This window comes from Callionymus lyra, chromosome 13 (genome assembly GCF_982586985.1).
Source record: "Callionymus lyra chromosome 13, fCalLyr1.hap1.1, whole genome shotgun sequence".
NCBI classification, from domain to species: domain Eukaryota; kingdom Metazoa; phylum Chordata; class Actinopteri; order Syngnathiformes; family Callionymidae; genus Callionymus; species Callionymus lyra.
In genome coordinates, this window is record NC_141830.1 from 26,514,338 (window position 1) to 26,537,243 (window position 22,906).

General features: G+C 41.8%; 1 protein-coding gene across 2 annotated transcripts in view; it reads right to left on the reverse strand.

The window, feature by feature from the left end:
- Positions 1–22,906, reverse strand: part of znf407 (zinc finger protein 407) — a 172,121-nt gene that overhangs the window by 43,851 nt on the left and 105,364 nt on the right. For both annotated transcript variants that reach the window (XM_087805591.1, XM_087805590.1), the window contains exons 7-9: positions 22,190–22,273; positions 19,951–20,071; positions 5,327–5,505 (exon numbers count right to left, since the gene is read on the reverse strand). In XM_087805591.1, coding sequence (XP_087661717.1) covers positions 5,327–5,505; positions 19,951–20,071; positions 22,190–22,273 — 384 coding nt within the window. The remainder of the gene's footprint in view (positions 1–5,326; positions 5,506–19,950; positions 20,072–22,189; positions 22,274–22,906) is intronic.

The following is a 22,906-nucleotide window of genomic DNA, read 5'->3' on the forward strand; positions in this document are numbered from 1 at the left end:
AAGGTGAATGCAAAGGAGGGGAGGTAGAGAAGCACGCACATGCATAACTTAAGTAAAAGCCATCAGAACTGATATTTGTTTACAAATTTGTTTAATATGGGAAAATCTGTGTAAACAAATGAATTTGCCTGTGGTTGTAACTGTGTATTAAGATCATCACTTACGAGGCCAAGACTCCTCTAACCCTCTCCCGTAACCATCCATCATCCATTATTAGGCAAAATGGAATCTGCATAAAGCAGCAACAATGCCTGGGAGAAGCTTATTTGTACTTTTTTTTAAAAATGTTTCTTGGCACCAAAAAAGAGGTCATTACAAAGCATTTGATGCCTCTGCCCTCAGGTTACGCAATTACAGCTGTAGATGAAAATTAGAGACATTTTTTTTAGCAAGCCTGCGAACATTAGCGACAAGTGAGTGTAGAGCAAAGTGGAAATATGCTTCATTTAACAAATCCAATCTCCTTTCACTGCACATGAAGGAATGGCACATATAGCTTCACACAAATGACGTTCCTCCAACTTCAGCAAAGACACAACCAACACACCTGTAGCTCCTGCATCTGATGTGTTGTCACGAAACCTATTGCGTCCGATCAGCATAGTTTTCTCCACACACATCATTCGTATTTTTCCTCCAAAGTATTACTGTGCGAGGCTCCGCAGTATTACTACGCGAGGTGCTGTAGTATTACTCTGAAAGTCTATGTTGTATTACTCTGCTAGGCTTTTAAATATAACTCCACAAAGCTTGTAATATTAAAATTACTTTGCACGTCTCCATAGTATTACTCTGTGAGGCAAGGTATTATTCCTCTGTGAGGCACGGTAGTATTACTCTGCGAGTCTCCACAGTACTACTCCGTGAGGCACTGTAGTATTACTCTGCAAGTCTCCACAGTCCAACTCCACGAGGTGCCGTAATATTACTCTGCGAGTCTCCATATTATTACTCTGTGAGGCACCGTGGTATTAGTAAGTAAGTAAGTAAGTCATTTTTATTTGTATAGCGCTTTTCGAGACCAGGGTCACAAAGCGCTTAAACAATCAAAACAATATTCAATAAAGTATTAGTCCGCAAGTCCCCATAGTATTAATCCACAGGTGTCCGTAGTATTACTCAGCAGGTCTCCGTAGTATTACTCCGCGAGTCTCTGTAATTTTACTTTGCTAGGTAGTCCTACACAAGGCTTGTAATATTACTTTGCAAGTTTCCTTAACATTACTCTGATAGTCTCCATAGTATTACTCCATGAGTCTCTTTAAAATAACTCTGCAAGGCTCCGTAGCATTAATCCAAAAGGTGGTATTTCTCTACGGACCTCTGCCGAGCCTTGAGGGTCTGTGGTATTACTCTGCATAACTCCATAGTATTACTCTGCAAGGCTCTGTAGTATTACTTCTTCACACTCTCATCATCATTCCTCTCCATCACTTGCTCGTCTAATTCCCTCTCTTCCTCTCCTCGTTTGCAAAGGACCTCTGCTTTCATCCTTGAGAACGGCTTTAATTCGAAGTGCGACGCTGAATAAAGAAGGAAGGATGGAGTGAGAAAAAGGGGTGGTGAGGGAGTGATATAGGAAGACAGAGTTGCAGCAGAGACGTTCGGGTGTCAATCAATCGGACGCGAAAGGCGGCGAGGGCCCCGTGACGAGGCTGCGTTTGATCTGTGTCTTTCAAAGGAGGAACAGCAGGAAAGACCATCACAGACAATTTGCCTCTCGCTGCTGGCCCTGGTGCCATTCTGACAAAGAGCAATCACAAGCAGGTTAATTCAACATCTACCTTCTTAATCTTTCTTCCCCCGTCTCTTTCTTTTGCTCTCTTTCTGTCGACTTAGATGAAACACTGCTCGTTCCTCTGGCAACCCAACATTTCTTTCTCACTTTTTCAAACACAGACTGATGACAAATTCCCATGTCTTTCCAGAGCCACCTATGATTGACCTGCTCTCAGTGCCGCACAGAAGGAAATAACTACATTTAAAACAATTGTTCAACAGTACCATCAGTCTTCATTTCAAATCTTCTGTGTGGGATGAATTTAATTACCAGAATAAAGCAAGAGGCACATAATTATTTTGGATGATGCAGATCCTGAAATTTGACTTTCAAGTTAAAAATGTAACCAAAGGTTTGTAGTTTCCCAGCAGAATAATCTTGAATTAGGAAAGTCAAATGTACTCGTACAAGGGACGAAAAATATGTTTTCTTTTATGTTTTATTATTTCAAGTCGTGTAAAGCTAGAAAAAAGACCTTCATCAATGAGAAGCAAAGAAAAGACTGTTTGCAAACGACCATAAGGATGGGCCCGTCGATGACTGGAGTAAGATCTTCTCTGATGAGTCAATTCAGCTTTGGGTGTTTGACAACCAAAGCTGACCAAAAGACCAGGAAAAAGACCAGGTGTTGCCGTCTAATGGTTAGAAGGAGTCCTGGAGAGGCCTACAAGTGTCTTGCAGCTACTGTAAAATTTGGCAGAGGTTCGGTGATGATCTGGGGTTGCTTCAGCTAGGCTGGAATTGGGCAGATTGGTTTTTGCGAAGGACGCATGAATCAAGCCACATACAAAGTTGTCTTGGAAGAAAACTTGCTTCTGCTCTGACAATGTTCCCCAAATCTGAAGATTGTTTTTTCAAGCAGGACAATGCTCCATGCCACACAGGTAGGTCAATCAAGGTGTGGATGAAGGACCACCAGATCAAAACCCTGTCATGGCCTAATCTCCAGATCTGAACCACATTGAAAACCTCTGGAATGTGATCAAGATGAAAATGATGGTCACAAGCATCAAACAAAGCTGAGCTACTTGAATTCTTACGCCAGGAGGGGAATAAAGTCACTCAAGAACAATGTGGAGAACATGCCAAGACGCATGACAGCTGTGATTAAAAATCAGTGTTAATATATTGATTTCTGAACTCTTCCTAAGTTAAAACATTAGTATTGTCTTGTTTTAAAATTAATATGATCTTGTTTTCTTTGCATTATTTTAGTCTGAAAACATTTTATTGGTTATTTTGACAATTTGTCATTTTCTGCAAATAAATGCCCTAAATGACAATATTTTTATTTGGAATGTGGCAGAAATATTGTCAGTAGTTTATAGAATGAAACAACATTTTTAATTTTACTCAAACCTATAAGTAATAAAATCAGAGAAACTGATAATTTTGCAGCTGTCTCTTAATTTTTCCCAGAGCTGTATATGTATATTAAATTTACTATGCATATATTAGTGGTGTTATTTATCATTTAGATTTTCTGGAGATTACCATTAAAAGATTGAAAAATTTAAGTGAATTCACTGTTTCCTCTCGTCCTCAGTCAAGGTCGAGGTCTTGCAGGATTTCTTTGTCACAATTGAATATCGATACATTATCCTGAAATAAAATAAAATATTATTAAACCTCACCTCTTTCTAGCAACAACAACAACCACTTTTCTTTTCATAACAAGACAAAAGATGAATAGTTTTCGTGCCCAACAACCAGAATGACAGTCTGATCATGAAACACTGACTTCTTCTTAAGTTCTGACATTGTGTGATATCCATTGTTAAGTGAACTTGAGCAGGTTTGAAAACCTCTTACACAACATGAAACTTTCTGCCTAAACATCCCAAGGTTACGGCGTGTATCGCAGCTCACTATATATGAATCACATTTTCCTTGGAAGGCCTTTGTAAGAGTTTTGCTCAGATTAATCGAAGGGAAAAGAAGGACGCACATCTCAAGGACAACCATGTATATAAGGACGAACAGAGGTGGAATAGTTTTGAGAAACAAACGGAATGAATAAAGGAATGCTGGAGTTAAAGGTCAGGCTTGCTGGGATTACACTGACACAAAGTTCAGGTTTAAACGTTGTATTGTGAGGCCACGGGATCGAGGTCGGTCTCGGTGTCGGGAAGAAACATTATGCCAAGAACAAGAGTCTTTCGGAGTAGATCAGGAAACAAAGTTTCCCAAATCAGCACAAAGGAACTAATCAGATCAATTGTGTTACAATAGAAATAAGAGCACAATGCCAGGAGCAGGCACGAGGCCCCCGTCAGAGCCTCTTGTTTTATGTGAGGGTCACGACAATAACAGGATAAAGGCTGTCCTCTCTGTTGCCCTGAAGGACGAGCACTCTCTCGATTGGATTTGGTGGCATTCAAGGACGAGGGGGAAACATTGGGAAGAAACCAATATAGAACAAAAAAAAAACAAGATTTCATTTTGCTTGACGGGCCTGAGTGATTGACAGGAGTGGTCGGTGCGACACTGTTTTGACGACTGCTTTTGTCCACATATATGTATTTCAGCCGATTCCCGAGGTTGACCTTCATAAATTAAAGTGATAGTTCACTCATTTTCTACTCCCCCTCATGTCGACTAAGGGATGGGATTATTTTCAGAGTAATATGTAACTCTTAAGAGTTATGTGTTACATCTCGCAAAATATATTTTTGTCTATGTGTGGCCTTGTAGAACACAGACTTATTCCCTTTTACTAGAAACAATTCCTCATGTCGAGGCTTCATTCCAAGAGGACGTTACAGATGAACAGTCTGGAGGTATTTGTATTGTTTTTAAGTGTCTTTTTGGACGAGGAATTTTGGACGTCGATTTGTCTTTGCATATATATTTTTTCACAATGTATTTGATGTATTTATATATTAATATTCGACAGCACCGTAGCTATTTTTTTTTCTTTGGGCTATACATCATCATTTTATGTTTTATCACAGTTTGTTAATGGTTTGAAGTTAAATAAAGTGTGTTCAAAATAAAATTATTCAATTCATTATTTACAATTGAATAATTACAATTGAATTATTCACAGCATCTGTTTATTTTTGTGCTGCAATTCAACTTTTGGCAAATAGATGGCAGCAGTCCTAAGCAGCTAAACGAACAATGAAATCCTAGCAATGACTGAGGACGAGAGGATACAGTAATTCCAACAGCTTTTAAAGATGATGTTTGGACATATTTTGGTTTGAAAACAAATGAAAGCAGTTACGACTTTGTCAAGAGTCATGTGGTCAGTAAATTCTACAACAACAGAGTCAAGTAACGGACAATACTAAACATATACATCCTTGTTCATACAGTACCACAGTATATCGTATTGTTGTCCCTGTATCATGATATACCAAGATTATTGCCAATACACAACCGTAATTAGTGGTATTAAAAGACAGAAATAATCCCAACCCTTAGTCGACAGGAGGGTGAGTAGAAAATGAGTGAAGTTTGAACCAGTGAATTCATACCTTAAAGAAACCTTTAAAGCTACAAATAAATGACCATCAATATACATCAAACAACAAAGGTTACCTGCGTGAAGGTATGCCAGGTCTGGGTTCTCAATGTCAGGATGACTGTCCTTCAGGTGGTTACGGAAGTCCACGGGTGAATTAGTGGCAAAGACACATTTGGGACAATTGTACATCTTCACTCCTTCGTGCTTCCCCGTGTGGAGAATATGTTTCCGGATGTTCTCCGCACAGTTCGACCTAACGGAAACAGAGAAATTAAATGAATCAAAAGAAATGCAAAACATGTTTGTTTCCAGAGGATAAGCAGGTTTTAATTCACTTATATACGCAGGTGACAGCGCGTCTTTGGACCGGTCACGCAGAAGAACCCGAGGAGCTACCTGGGTCGACGTCAGCTCAAAGTGTCAAACACAACCGTGCGCTGATTAATGATGCTGCGTGACCTGCTGCAAGGCTCTATCTAAACCTGCCCGGGACACACAAAAATAAACATGTATGTGCTGGCGAAGCACTGGAGGACCGAGGCAAACGTGCACTTGTGCACACGGACGACAATAATCCTCATCTCTGATAGAACGGTGATGCAGAAACACACGTCCGGTAGGCCCAGAACACACTTAATGCATCATGCAAGCACGGATGTGTAGTGTAGAACACAATCTCCCGGACGCACATAAACACACAACATCATGTGTTGATGGATGGGGCACTCATGCTCGGTTTGGACCTGACATTCTCGGACAGTATAATACGCAATTACTCTCTCTTATCACCTTGGCGGGGACTATAAAGCCCCACTGTGCCATAGCTCACGCCGGCTGAGGAGAGAATTTGTTTTCACTTTTACAGAGACACCTCTCTCCATCACTGGGCCACACATTCCAAGATAGTTCAACAACATCCCAAAACAAGGCTAGAACCCGAACAACGTACACAAGGAACCATTTGTTTCCTCTTTATTGTGAGAGCCAAGGGATGAAAGTGGCGCCTGTGAAGTTAAACTAAGCACATTTGAACATGAGATTATGAGAAAACACAAGTCGCAGTCAAACAGAGTCAATTCATGGGGTGTAGAAAAACAACAATGTTTAATATAAATAAATGTTATAGAGGTTTGTTAAACTGAAACTGTTTATATGTCACAGTACAGATTGGAGTCCAGTAGGATCTGGAATCCTACTAGTTGAGTTTGGTGGCAGGAGTGGAGCGAAAGTATCATGATGTTCTATTCTATGTTAGTCTTTGTATCCTTTCTCTTTGTTATTTTTCTTTGATCCATGTCCTTTATCTTTAGACTTAGATTGCATCATCTTGTTCTTTCTCTTTATTTCTCTTTGTTCTTGTTCTTATTTTTATTTTTATGAATAATTGCCTTATTGCTGTGTCTAATTGGAAAACAACAATTTCCCGAAGGAGACCTCCTGAGGGATCAATAAAGTTCTACCTAACCTAACCTAACCTAGTACAGATTGCAATCCTGCTACTGAACTGGGATCTTAATATTGATATGGGTTAGGGTTGATTACATTATCCCAATTTCTCCTCTTAGAATTGGAGATTGTCCTGGTAGACTTCCCATTTGTCCTAGGACAGATTGGAATTCCAATATTCAGATCCCAATACAGTAGTATTATTCCAATATTCCTAGTAGAGATTTGTATTCACTAGTAGAATCTGGAATCCTCCTAGGACAGATTGGAATTCCAAATATTTAGATCCCAGTTCAGTAGTAGGATTCCAATCTGTACTAGATTCGAATTCCAATCTGTACTTGTAGGATTCCAGATACTACTGGATTCCAATCTATACTTTGACATATAGATTAATTGTAAAGAAAGTAATTCTTTCAGGTTAATAAACTTTGATGTTAGTTTGTCATCCAGCCCTGATTTTAACATTCAGAAGTTTAAACTGAATATTAGGAAAGATTATTGGTGTGAGTTTTGGTGTCAAAAACTGCCTCATCAGAGAAACTTGTCAAGGATACTGATACTGGGAAATCTGTGTTAAGCTTCTTTTTTTCTTTGTTTCTATGTTTTTTCCATTTTGCTTGTCAGCCCCACAGTCATGGTATATATTGTGGCCCCTTGAGAAATTTGATTGCTCAACACTGAAAGTCGTAAGCAGCAGATTTTGGACAACAACACTGAGTTCTCGTCAAACAGAAATACTTTTCTATCCATCCATTCATCTTCCAATTTACCAACCTATCTATATGTCTATCTAGTTTTATCCATCCATCCATCCATCCATCCATCCATCCATCCATCCATCTATCCATCTAAACAATTGTACCACATGAGTCGACCTGAATAAGGTCTTGTCCAGGCAAAAAACCCCATCCAAACATACTTATAGGATTTGATACATCTGGAAGAAAAACTGACAATAATTATTACATTCCAGTGTGGTTCGTGGCCTTGTGATGTTTTGGCCTAATGGTAAAGAGTAAGATACAGTAAGGTGTTATCCAGGCAGCATTTTTCAAATGTGTCTACTCTGGTACCTAATTGAACAAACTTGTGGTTTCAGTGAGTAAAAACTTTTTTTTAGGGAGAAAAGCCTGTGGTTTCCACAAACGACAATACAGACCCTAGAAGCTGTTTATTCATCTTACTAAAATTTTTATTAAACAAAAAAAAAAAAAAAGGATTTATAATGACATTTTTAATCACGTTTCATGATGGGACTGTGCACTAAACCCTCACTTTTAAAGTTTCATGATGATCATTAGTAATGATATCGTTTGACAAAATTGTCATTTAATAACAAGAAGATACTTCTTACATTAAAAGCCATTACATTAAAACAAACATCCAGCACGAAAAACAATATTAATCTTAGATCTATGACGCTTGAGGGTTAAATACTTTCTCCAGTTTAAGATAAAGTGCATGAACTAATTTAGATGCACTTATAGTAAGTAAGTAAGTAAGTAAGTAAGTAATATTTATTTATATAGCGCTTTTCCAGACCAGGGTCACAAAGCGCTTTAACAATCAAAACAATACTCAAAAAAGTATATACTTTAAAGATCAAGATAATACTGAGAACAACACAGGAGTTCCAGAAAATCAAGGAAAAGCCTGAACAAATAGAAACGTCTTAAGATGTTTCTTAAAGGAGTCAGTAGACTCCATCAAGCGCAAAGAGAGAGGAAGATCGTTCCATGCTTAGGAGCAACAGCCTGAAAAGATTTCTCTCCTCTGGTCCTGAGCCGTGTGCGTGGAACCATAAGTAGATTCTGATCCACAGACCTCAGAGCCCGAGCTGGGGTGTAAGGCTGGATCAGATTAGTGATGTAAGGAGGAGCCTGACAATGAATAGCTCTGAAAGTAAGAACCAGAATTTTAAAGTTGATCCTGAAAGAAACTGGAAGCCAGTGAAGAGTTTTAAGGATCGGAGAAATGTGAGTTCTTCTACTTGAGCGGTTAGAATTCTCGCTGCAGAGTTCTGAATCAACTGCAGGCGAGACAGATCCTTCTTGTTAACACATGAAAACAAACTGTTACAATAGTCCAGACGAGAAGAAACAAACGCATGGATTACAAGCTCCAGATCATGTTCCGACAACATTTTCCTAAGTTTAGAGATTTTTCTCAGTTGAAGGAAACAGTTTCTGGTCAGTTTTCTGCAGTGTCGAACAAGAGACATGTCTTTATCAAATACAACACCCAGGTTTCTCAGGCTCAGTTTGACAGACTGACCTCAGTCACCCAAGTACCGACTCAACCCTGGAACCTTATCATCAGGAGCAATCACCAGTGTTTCAGTTTTGTCCACATTTAGCTGTAGAGCGTTTTCACTCAGCCATTGTTTGATTTCTAGCAAACAATTGACTAAGCTGTTCAGCCTTTGGGGCTCAGTTGGATCAAAAGAGCAGTAGAGCTGGATGTCATCAGCAAAAATGTGATAAGAAACATCTGGAAATCTCTGAATGATTTTACTGAGGGGAATCAAGATCAGCAAAAACAATAAAGGACCCAGAACAGAACCTTGAGGGACTCCACACAACAGATCTGCCAATTCAGACCTCATTTGATTGGCAGATACACTAAAACTGCGCCCAGAAAGGTAAGATGAGAACCATTCTAACACAGACCCAGACAGTCCCACTTCATCCCTCAGTCTTCTCAGCAGGATCTGGTGATCAACTGTGTCAAAGGCTGAGGACAGATCCAAGAGAACCAGAACAGTGAATTTACCAGAGTCAGCCGACATCATGATGTCACTGGACACTTTCAATATAGCTGTCTCCGTAGAGTGATGTTTACGGAAGCCAGACTGAAACTTCTCATGGATGTCGCTCTGATCCAGGAACAAAGACAGACACCACCTTCTCCAAGATCTTGGAGAAGAAAGGGAGCTTAGAAATAGGCCTGAAATTACTGAGGTCAGTTGGGTCTAAGCCTGGCTTTTTGAGCAGAGGCTCCACGATGGCATGTTTAAATGCATTGGGAAAAACCCCTGTGGAAAGGGAGAGGTTCACCATATTGGTAACCCAGGGGCCAATTACATCAAATACTTTGATAAAAAGCCTACAAGGAAGGACGTCATCAGAGCAAGAGGAGGGTGTCATCTTGTTCACTAGTGCCGAAATATCACCCAAAGATACAGCAGTGAAGGAGGACCAAGAGGAGGAGAGGGGCTCAGAGACAGTAGGGGTTCCAAACAAAGGGGGAGAGATTTTCTCTTTGATGAATTTAATTTTGTCAATGAAAAATCTCAACAATGCATTGCTGTCAGCTTCACAGAAGACAGGCGTGATTTGAGGAGCAGGAGACACAAGAGAATTAATCGTGTCAAACAAAACTTGGGGTTTTTCCTATTTGCTGCTACGAGTTTTCTGATGGAATCAGATCTAGCACTTTCTACCATCTCATTGTAAGAAGTCATCAGATCCCTGAGGTGAAGTCTATGCACCTCAAGTTTAGTGGACTTCCAGAGACACTCAGTCTTTCGACAAAGTCTCTTCAGACTCAGGAGATCTTCATTTGTCCAAGGCCACCTTTTTTTCTGAATTTTCAAGTTCGATTTAACAGGTGCCACTTGATCCAATATTTCAACACAATGACCAGTGAAACAGTGAATCAAACTGTCCACGTCTGGGCAGTCATCAAAGGAAAGACGGTCAAACATAGCAGAAAAACTGTCTGCAGTATCGGCTGAGATGACACGCCTCTGAGACCTAACTTTCAAAGGCTTAGGTTTAGGGATGAAGTCCAGGTTAAACAAGACAAGAGAATGATCACTCAGATGGACATCATGTACAGATACATTAGAAATGTCCAGGCCAAGAGTAAAAACTAAGTCTAAAATGTGGCCTTTTTGATGAGTGGGTTTAGAAACATGTTGCTCAAAATTAAAGGCTTCTGTTAAAGTTAAAAGTTCTTTAGCAGAACAAGATGTGACGTCATCAACATGAAGATTAAAGTCTCCAAGAATAAGAACAGATTCCATCTGATAATGGAAGATAAGAAGTCAGTGAAGTCTTTCAAGAACACCGCCGCAGGACCAGGCGGGTGGTAGATTGACACACAATAGAAAGGTCTTGTAGAACCAACCAAGATCATCTGAGACTCAAAAGAAGTGAATTCCTGTGTCTGAATCACTTTGCAAGAACAACTCTCCCTAAAACAGTAGCAAGACCACCCCCACGACCAGAGAGGCGAGGCTTCCCCAGGACAGCGCTCCCTACTGGACAGAGTTCGTTCAGATGAATAAACTCTTCCTCTCTCTGCCAAGTCTCAGAAAGACATAATAAATCCAAATTAACTCTTGTGAAAAGATCATTAAGAATAAAGGATTTATTAGTAATGGAGCGAACATTAAGAAGTCCCACATTCAGCACCGATGACGTCACTGACGACGCCGCGTCACTGACAGGCGCGCAGAGCGGGATCTTTTGAAGCGAACAGCGGTCACGTGGGTACCAGCCATCACTCACGTTTAACTCGGTTGTAAAAGCCGAATTAAAGAGAGGAAATGAAAAAATCTTACCACCTTTCGTTGAGGTCTGGACAGACGGCAGCGCTGACGTGTCGTCATACTCTTCAGCGAGAGGAATGTCGATCAAACATCGATGACGTCAGAGTTGTTCCGAGCGATCGGGACTGCGCATCTCATCCTGACCTGAACTCCAGACCGACTCGATCGCTTGTGGAAATCGCCCATGTACCCGAGAGATCAAACGATATTCCACAGAGTCCGAGTCGATGAGAAGCGGAGCCGGAAACATATTCACCGGACGTTGTAAACGGTCGCGGTTATAATCCTCCATCGACTCTCTGATGTTGAAAAGAGCATCACGATCATAGATCCGAGATGCTTGAGACATATCTTAAGTGATATTGTGGCGGGCACTAGGACCTGCACGGTTTTATCTATCATCAGGGTAGTGTGTTCGACACAAACAGTTCAGTTTGGTTTTGCTGAGTGAAGAATAAAGTTGTGTTATACATCATCCCTTACTTCTTCACTCCTACCAAATTGGTGACCCCGTTTTTGAGCATGTTTGGTGACGAAGACCACGGAGTTTCCTCCTCGGCTAACCTGCGCAGCCTGCCCCCGCCTCTGCTGTTAAACTCCCGGACTTCTGGCAAAGTGATCCCGCGTCCTGGTTCCAGCATGTCGAGGCGCTGTTTCACCTTCGCGGAGTTACCAACGATGACTCCAAGTATTACCTGGTCGTGTCTGCACTCGATCAACAGACGACTCGTCGCTCCATGGCGCTGCTTCGAGACCTTCCACAGCGTCACAAGTATGTCGCGCTCAAAGATCTTCTGCTCCGGAGGTTTTTTCTCTCGGCGGCCGAGAGGGCAGAACGACTGCTGTCCTTGTCGGGTCTGGGCGACGGGTCGGCGGTGGATTTGATGGACAGGATGCTTTCACTACTGGGACCAGATTAAGGTGGATTTCTTTTTCTTCATTTATTTCTGCGTCAACTTCCTCCTCCTGTGCGCGCTGCACTTGCAAACTCTGCGTGCTTGGCCGCGGGAGACTGTCGTGGTCTGGCCGAAGAAGCGAATCGTGTTCTGCTGGCGACAACACAGTTCCACGTGCAGAGTGTCTCCACTGTTCCGGAGGTCGGCGACGCTGGAGTGGTGGCGGGAGTGAGAAAGAGGCGCGAGAGCAGCTGGTGTCATTTCCATCAGCGTTTTGGCCGCAAAGCACGACGATGTGTTCCACCTTGCTCTTTTGAGTTTTCAGGAAACGCCAGCGCCAGCACCCAGTAGCAGCTGTGGGTTCTGGTGACCATGAAGAGCTGCTGTTCATCAAAGATTCAGTCTCCGGGACTCGTTTTTTGGTGGACTCGGGTTCTCAGAAAAGTTTGCTCCCTGCGACCCACGGGACTTAAAGACTCAGGGATGTGGGTTGCAGTTGAGCGCAGCAAATGGATCAAGCATCTCAACATTTGGATCAAGGTTCGTGACTGTGAATTTTCAGGGACACACATTCAAGTGGGACTTTGTAGTAGCTTCTATTACTGTTCCTTTTATTGGCGCAGACTTCCTGTGTGCAAATGGGTTACTTGTAGATGTTGCTAACAGGCGTTTGATTCATTCTTTGTCTTTCACCACTTTTCCATGTGTTACTGGGGGATCTGTGCATGTACCACACGCTAACTTTTTAGCTGCGGGCGACGTTTATCAGTGGTTACTTGCTGAGTTTCCATCGCTTACTAAACCTGCTTTTTCGGCTGCAGTGGCCCGCCATGGTGTGGAACATTATATCCCGTCAGTTGGTCCTCCAGTGTTTGCACGTGCACGTCGTCTTGATTCCGTGAAAATGGCCATCGCCAAAGAAGAGTTTGCCACCATGGAACGTTTAGGCATAGTCAGGCGTTCTGACAGCCCGTGGGCCTCGCCTCTTCACATGGTACCTAAGGCTGATGGCTCGTGGCGACCGTGTGGCGACTTTTGGCGTCTAAATAACATCACTTCGCACGACCGTTATCCTGTTCCACACATTCAGGACTTTTCTATACACCTAGCCGGTGCTAGTGTGTTTTCAAATAAGGTGCGGTTCCCTTGCCATTAAAAGTTCAGGCCGTCGCGGAATTTCCCTTGCCCAGCACGACTAAAGGTCTTCAGGAGTTTCTGGGCATGGTCAATTTTTACAATCGTTTTCTTCCCCATGCCGCCCACATCCTGAAGCCCCTGTACGAAGCTCTGCGCAAGCGGGCAGCTAAGGATCCTATCGACTGGACCCCGGAACGGATCCAGGCCTTCGAGTCGGCCAAATCGGCCTTGGCTCGAGCGACCCTCCTAGCACACCCCAAACCGGCTGCACGTTTATCGTTGTCAACAGACGCTTCGGACATAGCTGTGGGAGCTGTGGTTGAGCAGCATGTTGGAGGTGTGTAGCAGCCTCTAGCGTTTTTTAGCCGCAAGCTTCGAGACAGTGAATGCAGGTACAGTGTTTTCGACCGAGAGTTACTTGCACTGTACCTGGCTACACGCCATTTTCGGTTCTTGCTCGAAGGTCGGCCTTTCACCGCATACGTGGATCATAAACCTTCGACGTTTGCTATGTCGAAGGTCTCTGAGCCCTGGTCAGCCCGTCAACAGCGCCATCTTGCCGCCGTTTCAGAATTCACGACCGACATTCGACATTTAGCTGGGAAGTCTAACCACTTGGCGGATTGTTTGTCACGTGCGCTGGTGTGCCCTGTTCAGCTGGGGTTTGATGTCTCAGCCATGGCTGCTGACCAAGCCACCGACCCAGATATTGTTTCTCTCCAATCGGGAGATACAAGTCTTAAGCTTGAGGAAGCTGTGGTTCAAGAAGGTGGTCCCGTGCTCCTCTGCGACGTTTCTACTGGTCGCCCACGGCCCCTTGTTCCGATTGCTTGGCGTCGTCGTGTTTTCAATTTGGTACACTCCCTTTCACATCCCGGGGTTAAGGCAACAGTCAAGATGGTCAGTGCTAGATTTGTCTGGCCAGGGCTACGCAGGGATGTTAAGGAGTAGGCAGCGGCTTGTGTTGCGTGTCAGCGGGCGAAAGTCCACACACACACGAAAACCCCGCTTGAGCCTTTTCCTATTCCCGCCAAGAGGTTTGATCATGTGCATGTGGACTTGGTTGGTCCATTGCCGCCATCGCAGGGTTTCACTCACCTGTTCACCATGGTGGATAGAACCACTCGGTGGCCTGAAGTTGTCCCTCTTTCCTCCACGACCTCTGCAGACGTTGCCCGAGCGTTCCTCTCAACCTGGGTTGCTCGTTTTGGGGTGCCCTCTGATATAACATCCGACAGGGGCCCCCAGTTCGTTTCGGAGTTGTGGTCGACACTAGCGTGATCCTTAGGCGTGCAGACACACCGCACTACAGCGTACCACCCGCAGTCTAACGGCATGTGCGAAAGGTTCCACCGGTCGTTAAAAGCAGCCTTACGCGCTACGCTTACAGATTCGAACTGGGTGGATCGATTACCCTGGGTTCTGCTCGGGTTGCGTGCCGCTCCGAAAGAGGATCTTGAGGCATCTGCTGCGGAGTTGGTCATTGGACAGCCCCTGCACATCCCTGGGGAATTTTTGCCTGTTAACTCTGCTCCACAGTTCCGTGTGACCGATAGTTCGGACAGTGTTAGGGTCCCGGGACCTGTTCATCACTGTTTCCCTAAAATATTTGTGCCTGTTCAGCTACAGAACGCTCTTTTTGTTTTTGTGCGTCATGATGCGAACCGCACACCACTTCATCAAGCCTGCTCACATGGTGGCTGATTAGATCTTGTCCCCGGCACAGATTCCCCGTCGGGGCCGACCGCCTTCCAAGAGAGTGACTGTAGCTGCTCAGAGTGTGGACACTGGTGTTGAAGCTCACTTTTCAGCAGACGGTAGACGCAGCCGTTTTGGGAGGCTTATAAAGGCTCCACATAGAGCCTAAGTTTTCCCTTCTGGGTGTTCTGGGGGGGGGTGGTGTGACGGGCACTAGGACCTGCGCGGTTTTATCTCACCCATCAGGGTAGTGTGTTCGACACAAACAGTTCAGTTTGGTTTTGCTGAGTGAAGAATAAAGTTGTGTTATACATAATCCCTTGCTTCTTCACTCCTACCACAATATGAGCATAATATCCGGATAAAATCAGGACAAGTAGTCGTTCAAAACGACTGTTTTGGGCAATTATTGCAGGACCTTACGTTCAAGCAGCCTATCAAAGGCTCACCGGAAGCGGAAGTTATTTATTGTATCTTTTGTTAAAAAACTTCGTACTCATGTGTCATAACCTGTATTAACACACTTTATTTTGTAATAACTGGTGACTATAGCCCCTAAATACAATAATGCATCTGTTAAACTGGCGTACAATCGTTACTTATCACCGAGATAACATTCCCTCCCAGAGACGAGTGTAACATCTGCACTTCACGGAGAGAAAAGATTGAATCGAGGAGGCAAGCTGTCAACTCCCATGAATTAGCACAAGTAATTGAGCTGAAATGCATTTATTAACAAAAGTGAAACTGATTTCTTATTCCAAAGTGGGAGCATAAATAGCAAAAGAGTTGAAGGTTCTAAAGCGAGCGTGGGTGGATTCCTCGGGGGCCGTGCTATCTTTCAGATATGGTAATGGCGTAATTGTCATATTAAAACAACACAATGTGCGTTTAGGAGTCAGCAGGTGTCACCGTCAGTGAAAGCCCACACAACCCTCCTGCTATACGCTGTATTAATTAGTCCAACACCGCGTCAACTTCCTCCGAATCCGTGCACTCGCCATGGGAATCAGCCATACCGTTGCGTGGATACGTTGCCTCCTCGCCGCCTCCTTCCGTGCCTCCTTCACTCTCTTAATGGTATTTCCATATTCCTCCTCCCAACATGACTATGGTAATGGTGTAATTGAGAGGCGCTTCGTTAGCCGAGACTCCACGTGTTTACTTGTTACGAGTGGGACGGCGGCAGATATTCTTTAGCTCGGCGAGGTTGGCGACCTCCCTGCCACTGTCACTTAGCACCACGTCCTCAAAGACGCCCGTACGGGCAGGAAAAAAAAAAAACTTCAACGTTTGGTAAACAATAACATCCAGTTAGCGGTATGGGAAGTCAGAGATTATATATCAATTAGAGTATTTTGGACAGTACAATGAGTTTATTCGGGGAAATAAGAGTCTTTTTAACTTGTAAATGAAGAAGATTTGCATTTGGTTTGTGCAAGACTCCATTAATCATGGCAACATCCCTGAACTAGTGTCAATAGTTTTCCCAATCTATCGGTACTTCTTACTATATTCTGGGTCTGTTGTGAGAGTCATCGAATCAAAGGAATGGACTGACTAAGGAATATATACTGTATATTCACACATATATATTAGAGGTGTGTATTGGCAAGAACCTGGTAATATGAGATACAAAACATAAAATAGGGAAAACTATAGAATATATTGTGATAGTGTTGTAACAAGGATGTATGTGTAGTATTGTCCAGTACTTGACTCTGGTGTTGTGATAGTGTAGTAACAAGTATATATGTGTAGTATTGTCCAGTACTTGACTCTGGTGTTGTGATAGTGTAGTAACAAGTATATATGTGTAGTATTGTCCAGTACTTGACTCTGGTGTTGTGATAGTGTGGTAACAAGGATATATGTGTAGTATTGTCCAGTACTTGACTCTGGTGTCGTGATAGTGTAGTAACAAGTATATATGTGTAATATTGTCCAGTACTTGACTCTGGTGTTGGGATACTGTAGTAACAAGTATAAATGTGTAGTATTGTCCAGTACTTGACTTTGGTGTTGTGATAGTGTAGTAACAAGGATATATGTGTAGTATTGTCGAGTACTTGACTCTGGTGTTGTGATACAGTAGTAACAAGTATACTGTATATGTGTAGTATTGTCGAGTTATTGACTCTGGTGTTGTGATAGTGTAGTAACAAGGATATGTGTGTAGTATTGTCCAGTACTTGACTCTGGTGTTGTGATAGTGTAGTAACAAGTATATATGTGTAGTTTTTGTCCAGTACTGAACTCTGGTGTTGTGATAGTGTAGTAACAAGTATATATGTGTAGTATTGTCCAGTACTTGACTTTTATTTTTAGGTAAATTTATTTTCTTAGGGGAAAAATAAAACAAATACAGCTGTCAATACAGTATTGTGAATATATGTATTTTATATTTACTATTATTATATATAATTGGTGTTATTTATAATTTTGATTGACTTAAGATGAATTATAGATTAGATAAGACTATACGGGAGATAAGAAAAACAGATCGCACGACTCAACAGCAAGTCACAGTGTTACAGTGATGAGGAAAAACTTATTTTTGTCGGCCTCCTGACTGGGAGGGTTTCATTGTACATGATTTAATTTTATATTTATTTAAATCAAATAGCCTTTATTTTAATCACAATGCCGATTTTGAAAACGATAGAAAAGAAAAATCATCTTGATCCACCTGAGAGTCGAAGATGTTCCACCTGGAGTTGAATTTTAAATGCAGGTTGAACGTGAAGCTCCTCAGAGTCATCTCAGGAACCCTGAGGTCATCTCTGAGTTCACCTCTGAGTTCACCTCTTCATCCCCACATTAGTGAAGCTGCAGGGCATCTCCACGGCCCCGCCCCTCCCTCCCACTCCCACCTCCTCCCGCCTACGTGGTCCGAGCCCCGGGGGCTAAGCAAAATGTTAATTGTGCTTCTAATTTACCGTTTCATTTGCCTCGATCTGGAATGATCATTAAGGTTCAGTGAGGGAACAAAAGGCTCAAGAGCAGAAGCTTCTGAGAGTGAAACTCACAAACAGACATTTGTACACAACAGAGATCAGGTCCAGGTGAGACAATATTTGGACTTTGTGTAACATCAGAGCATGAAATCAACAGTACTGGAGTTATTATTAAAGAACATGTTGGTTAGAGACAGCCTTTTTTTTTGGGTGTTTGTTATTTTTACGTTGATGATTTCAGCTTTAGCAGATTTAAAGTATCGGCAACAACAGCTAAACGAGACTCATGAATAAATAAAAAGGATAAAATAAAATGGACAAAATAATAAATAAAATAATGTAGGTTTAGAATAAACTGTGTTAGAATGAGGACAATGTTCATGACAGTTGAGAGAAGGTTTATAAAAAGTGCAAGGAGGAATTTTAAGGCCTCAACTAGGGCTGCACGATATATTGAAAAAATATCGATATCGCGATATTGGCATGTACGATATGCATATGGAAAACATGTGTGATAATTTATTAATACTTTTTTAATTATAAATCAAGCATTTCTTAAATGCGCACTTCGACCAATCAGTGTCACGTTCTGTAAAGTTGTCAATTTGTACTTCTATGTCTCGTTGTTGTTTACGTCTTGGCTCGGTTGCTATGGTTACGCGGCTCAGTATATACACGGAAGTAATACTTCATAACTTATGATCTAGTCAAACACTATTGATCCAGTCACTCATCTCTTTCAACCTTCTTTGTTAAAGCAACATATTGTAAGAACTTTTCATCTCATCTCAGTTGTTTTCTTATAAGATCGTTAACTTCCAAACAAGTGTAAACCTTTCCATCTTCACCGTATGCTAACGAGCTAAGTTGTTAGCGTCATTTATAAAATGTTATGTGTGCGTGTACAAGGAGGTGGATTTATTATTGATTTGGTGATATCACGACGCGCCGGCGACTCCTCTCTGATGTCGCTCAGTTTGGCTGGAAACCGATGCACGTCCCGCAAGACTGAGCATTATAAGTGATATTCCTCTACGATCATGTCGACACCGAAGCGCGGGAATAAATGAAAGGGAAATATTGAATAGTTTTCCTTCTCTGGACCTACACTACAGTACTCGCGGCTGCGCGTGTACGCAGCTACATTTTTAGGTGAAGGAAAAAACATTGCATTAATATCGATATCGCACTTCAAGACAACAATATCAAATATCGACATATTTCCAATATCCTGCTAGTCTCAACATATGTCTGAATACTGACAAATTAAACTTCTCATTATTTTTCGGATTCCTTTCAATCCAGTTTCTGAACGCAACCCTTGTGATAAACGAGGGATCACTTTATAGAAATATTTATTTGACAGTGAACATTCTGACTGGAACTATAACAAATTGTGAAATATATGCGAATGTAGAACCGATACAAGTGCAGATCAAGATAAGATTCCAGATGACCTCAAGAAAAACACATTTAAAAACAATAAAGACTTTGATATCATTCTCTTTCACACTCTCCTGCCTCGACCTGATGAGGAAAGACGTGATGAGGGAGGAGAAGATAAGGGGGTTCGGGGGAAGAATGAGATCAAGATGGAGAGATGTGCAACACACCGGCCAAAAACTTTTTCAATTTCACCGACAATTTCCTGTGTAATTACTGATGTGGCATGATGGTGTTTTAATGACAGAGACCTGCCAGTGAGTGACACCGGCGGTGTGTGTTGGAGATGATCCGGCTGGGTCTGTTGATGATGGTGATGAGATGGAGCTGGAGAGATTAGACCTGTCGCCGCCATCCTCGCCACTCAGCCCTGACACGTATCCGTCCAACCACTCACACACACCTGCATTTAAACCTTCTCAAACTCTAATATAACGCCACTCATCTCATATATATATATGCACCGTACATACTCTATAAACCCCCCCCCCGTCAACCCTGATCATCACTTCCTTAACAGCAGTCATCAGCGCCACCAGGCACAGAGGTCGATGAGCCAGTACCTGTAGTCGCACCAGGGGCAGCGATACGGTTTCTCCCCGGTGTGAACGCGCTTGTGTCTCGACAGGTGCGACTGCGTGGTGGAGGCGAACTTGCACAGCGAACACTTGAAGGGCCTCTCTCCTGTGGTGTGGGGGGGAGGAAAAAAAAAAAAAAAAAAAGGGTGTCACAAGCAAGAACTTCATGGAGCATAAAAAATATAATTACAAAGTTACAGAAATTTTGCTGGAAAAGTATGAACCGGAACGGACAAGAATTAGAGAATTGGGTCGACAGGATTTCGTCAATTCACGCTCAAGTCTTTTTTCTCTCTGGTACAAACAGATGATTTATTTAAACAATAGAATAACCTTAACACAACCACACAACTTAGTTGGAGGCACTAATCAATGCCCATCTTACCTACGGTGCAAAGAAACAACGGTGAACTCCCATTATGCCTTTCAACACACGACTCTATTTAGTGACGGCTGTTTGTTCGCTTAAAAAATTGTATTAAGGCTGCACCATATATATCGAAAAAATATTGATATCGCGCTATTGGCAAGTGCGATATACAGGTACATATCGAAAACATGTGATCATTTATATTTTTTTATTGTATAAATCAAGCATTTCTTAAATGCAAACTTTGATCAATCAGTGTCACGTTCTGTAAAGTTGTCAATTTGTACTTCTATGTCTCGTTGTCGTTTACGTCTCCGTCTGGCACCACGCGCTGGCGGCTCCTCTCTGATGTCGTTCAGTTCCGCGGGAAACCGATGCAAGTCCCGCAAGGCTGAGCGTTATGAAGTGATATTTTTCTACGATCATGTCGGCATCGAAACGCGGAAATAACCGAAAGAGAAAATCGTTTTCCATTCCACCACTACAGTACTCGCACCGGCACACGGCTAGATTTTTAGGTGAAAGAAAAAATATCTAATTTATATATATTTATATATATTATCAATTCAAGATACCAATAGCAAATATCGTGCAGCCCTATATTGTATTTATTTTCAATTTTGCAATGTCAAAGGTTACAGACAGCTGTGATTGGTTGGCTGGGCGGCAAAGCACCATGGGAGCTGATCAAGTCACTAAGAGGGTTGTCGGTACACAATCTGGGAAGTCTATGAGATCTGTATCAGGCAATATGATTTGTCCAAAAAAAACGTAGTATTGTTTATACGTGTCAGTCTTTGCGTGTATTTACTCTACACATCAGGACGTTTTTTCTTCTACTTTGTACAGTTAGTTAAAATACGATCCGCACTGTGATTACGACGCTCACTGTAAGTTTCCTCTTAACCGACAAAAACTTTCCCCAAAGATCGATTTGATTTAAACACTATATGATATAGACTCAATCGTGTTACTTTTTCTTTTCACCATTCAGAAAGACTAGAAGATATTATATCATCAGTTATACAAATAAAATTGTGTATTTTAATGTAACATACACGTGCAAATGGAATCACTGATTCCGCCAATAGGGTACGATACAACAAACATAATCTGTTTATCATTTCGTTTACTGACAAGGTTGTTGAGAGGGATGACACGTCACATGAAATGTTGGGTATAGATTTCAAATATTGATTTAGTTTGTTGATTTAATTTTTCCACCTCATGATCCACTTTAAATTGCAATTTTTTTAAAAAATACGATTTACCGTTATTTTTGCTTTTCTAATTAAGAAGAAAGATCTAATTAGTGGCATTTTCTAAATGACTAAATTTATGTTGTTAAATTAATGTAAGCTATTTTCGCAAATTTGGCTTTAATGCAGTTTTTTCAAGATGTAACCTCCAAATAAAAAGTGCATGTAACATGTCATCACAGACAAACTAGACTTCAATTGTGATGGTATTTTCAGGACAAACTAAATAAATTAATACTTTTCTAATCAAGCTCTGGATCCTTCATGGTATTGGCCTAAAAGCAGTATTTGTTTCACGTTTTCATTCCAACCCCTCCCCAAAAAAAAGCTCTCGTTATTGACAGCCTATCTGTAAAATGCAATTTTCCCTAAGCGACAGAATGACACGCCGAAATGATAAGTGAAATTAAAAAATCTCAGATTCCGTCAGCCCTGCTGCTACACATGCCTGTCACTGACAGCCACATGTCACGTGCACGTGTGAGCGCCCGTGTTACTCAAATGACTCGCATCAAGAAAAATAAGTTTCTTTTTTTTTAACGTGTCAATCACCATCTATGGCAAATGAAGACACGCAGGTGTGTGCGACGCTCACCTGTATGTTGGCGTCTGTGTTTGGTGAGCGCGTGTTTGGTGCCTCCGGCGAAACCACAGAGGTCGCACAGGTACGACTTCTCACCTGCAGAGGAAGAACAATCATCAGTGAAGACACCAGAGGAACAACAGCAGATTGAAACTAAAATCATGTAAAATCCAAATTTGTTTTTATTAAACCAGCAACTGAACTGAAGAAAAAACTAAAAGTAAATCAGTGCCATCACGATAATGGACGGTTGAAATTATTTATGAGGTTGAAATGGATAAAATAAAGTTGTTTTCAACCCTTGTGTTGTTTCTGGGTCAAGGTCAATGACCTCCCTGGCTTCAGTAAATACATATGCAGTGATGGAGGTCGTTCACCTTGACCCGGAGACAACACAAGGGATACCACAAACACATTTGTTTTGGGGGCCTCCGGGTCAGCTTGACCCAGAGACAACACAAGGGATACCACAAACACATTCGTTTTTGGGCCTCCGGGTCACCTTGACCATGTGATGGCAGAAGGGTGGTGCATACATTTTTTTATTATTAAAAATAATCATTTTTTTACACATGGAGTTTGATATTGCAATTGTAATATATATATATATATATATATATAAATATATATATATATATATATATCATCATATCATTCTTAGCCTTTTAAATTTAATAATATAATGTTACACAGTACAGAGCTACTTGATCGAAAGCATAAAAATTAAAT